This window comes from Cynoglossus semilaevis, unplaced genomic scaffold, assembly GCF_000523025.1.
Source record: "Cynoglossus semilaevis isolate Cse_v1.0 unplaced genomic scaffold, Cse_v1.0 C19192866, whole genome shotgun sequence".
NCBI classification, from domain to species: Eukaryota; Metazoa; Chordata; class Actinopteri; order Pleuronectiformes; family Cynoglossidae; genus Cynoglossus; species Cynoglossus semilaevis.
Window position 1 is genome coordinate 1 of NW_007585792.1, and position 1,364 is coordinate 1,364.

Consider the following 1,364-nt stretch of genomic DNA (forward strand, 5'->3'; position numbering starts at 1 on the left):
GTCACTCTGCAGCCCAACGGTATCCTACCAAAGGCCAAGTCCACCTATGAAGTGGGCTCCCCCGAGGGACATTTCCTGCCGCCGTATCCACAGAACGTGCCGGTGTCGAGTCACGGAGCTTACATGAACACAGAGGTGGGCAGTCCTCAGGAGCGGGTCATATGGAAGAGGGATTTTCAGCTGCCCAGGGGAATCCCACCAAATCACAGACACATCGCCTGCTTCTACAGTCCGGGTGTGACTGTACAACAGGCGCACGGTGAACAAGGGACAGTCGCACCAGAGATCAGACCCAACCCACCATCGTACATGCACCCGCACAACAGCCCCGGGAGGCCGTTCTCGTCATACGACCTAAAGGTAAGTTCGATGTCACCGCTGCTTCTGCTACCAATTTTATACAAGAATTGGGCAAAAATATTTTGAATATCAAGCGACCCCTCATGGGGTTGTGATCCCTAGGTTGAAAAACGCTACATTTGTAACAACAGTCTTTCATTTTGTTTGAGATTACCGCCACAGAAGATACCACTGAGTGCAGATTATAATCCTTGATCATCCACTTATACACCGCTCAAAATATAATGTCAAATGCTACGCAAAAAACACTAAGGAAGTTTTAGGAATAGGTTCAGTACGGAGTATGATTTAAACTCTGTTTTATTTCACATCCTACAGGCAGAGTCGACGGTGAGATACCATTCAGGCTTCCTGCCCACGGGCACCAGCAGTCCACTTGTGGGGGGCATCAGACCCCAGCGAACGGTGCGCTCCTCCGCCAGCTACACCCTGGGCCTGTCTCCAAACATAGGACTTAGACCCAGTGTCCCAGACCATTTTCACAGACACTCTGGTTGTCCCAACCCTCCTTACCCGAGACAGGACAGTCCCTCTCAACCGCGACCCTCCCCAACCGGATCACTGGCCACCAGCCCCCCTGGCACATGCTCTCCGGCTTTTAGGCCTTCACAGCACCCGTCACCCAGACCGCCCCCTGACCCGCCGAAGGTGACCCATGAACAGTTTAAAGCTGCCCTGCAGATGGTGGTGGACAAGGGAGACCCGCGGTCCTACCTGGAGAACTTCGTGAAGATCGGCGAGGGCTCGACGGGGGTGGTGTGCATCGCCATGGAAAAGCACAGCGGCAGGGAGGTCGCAGTCAAGATGATGGACCTGCGGCGCCAACAGAGACGAGAATTGCTGTTCAATGAGGTACAAAGTCACAAGTTATGTTTCTGAGGGCGGCCATGTTGGTTCTGACCAGTAGAAGTCAATCAGTTACATCCATTCAGTTCACCTGGACATGTGCGAACGCTATCACTCAGAACCAAGGGGTGTGTAATAGCAAAAATCTAGCAAACGAT

General features: G+C 52.8%; 1 protein-coding gene across 1 annotated transcript; it reads left to right on the forward strand.

The window, feature by feature from the left end:
- Positions 1–3: 3 nt before the first annotated feature.
- Positions 4–1,344, forward strand: LOC103399133 (serine/threonine-protein kinase PAK 6-like; the record flags this gene model as incomplete). The annotated part of the gene is made up of 2 exons (XM_008337869.2): positions 4–360; positions 679–1,344. Coding segments are annotated over 2 exons (918 nt in total), but the record flags the coding sequence as incomplete, so codon positions are not given.
- Positions 1,345–1,364: the final 20 nt, after the last annotated feature.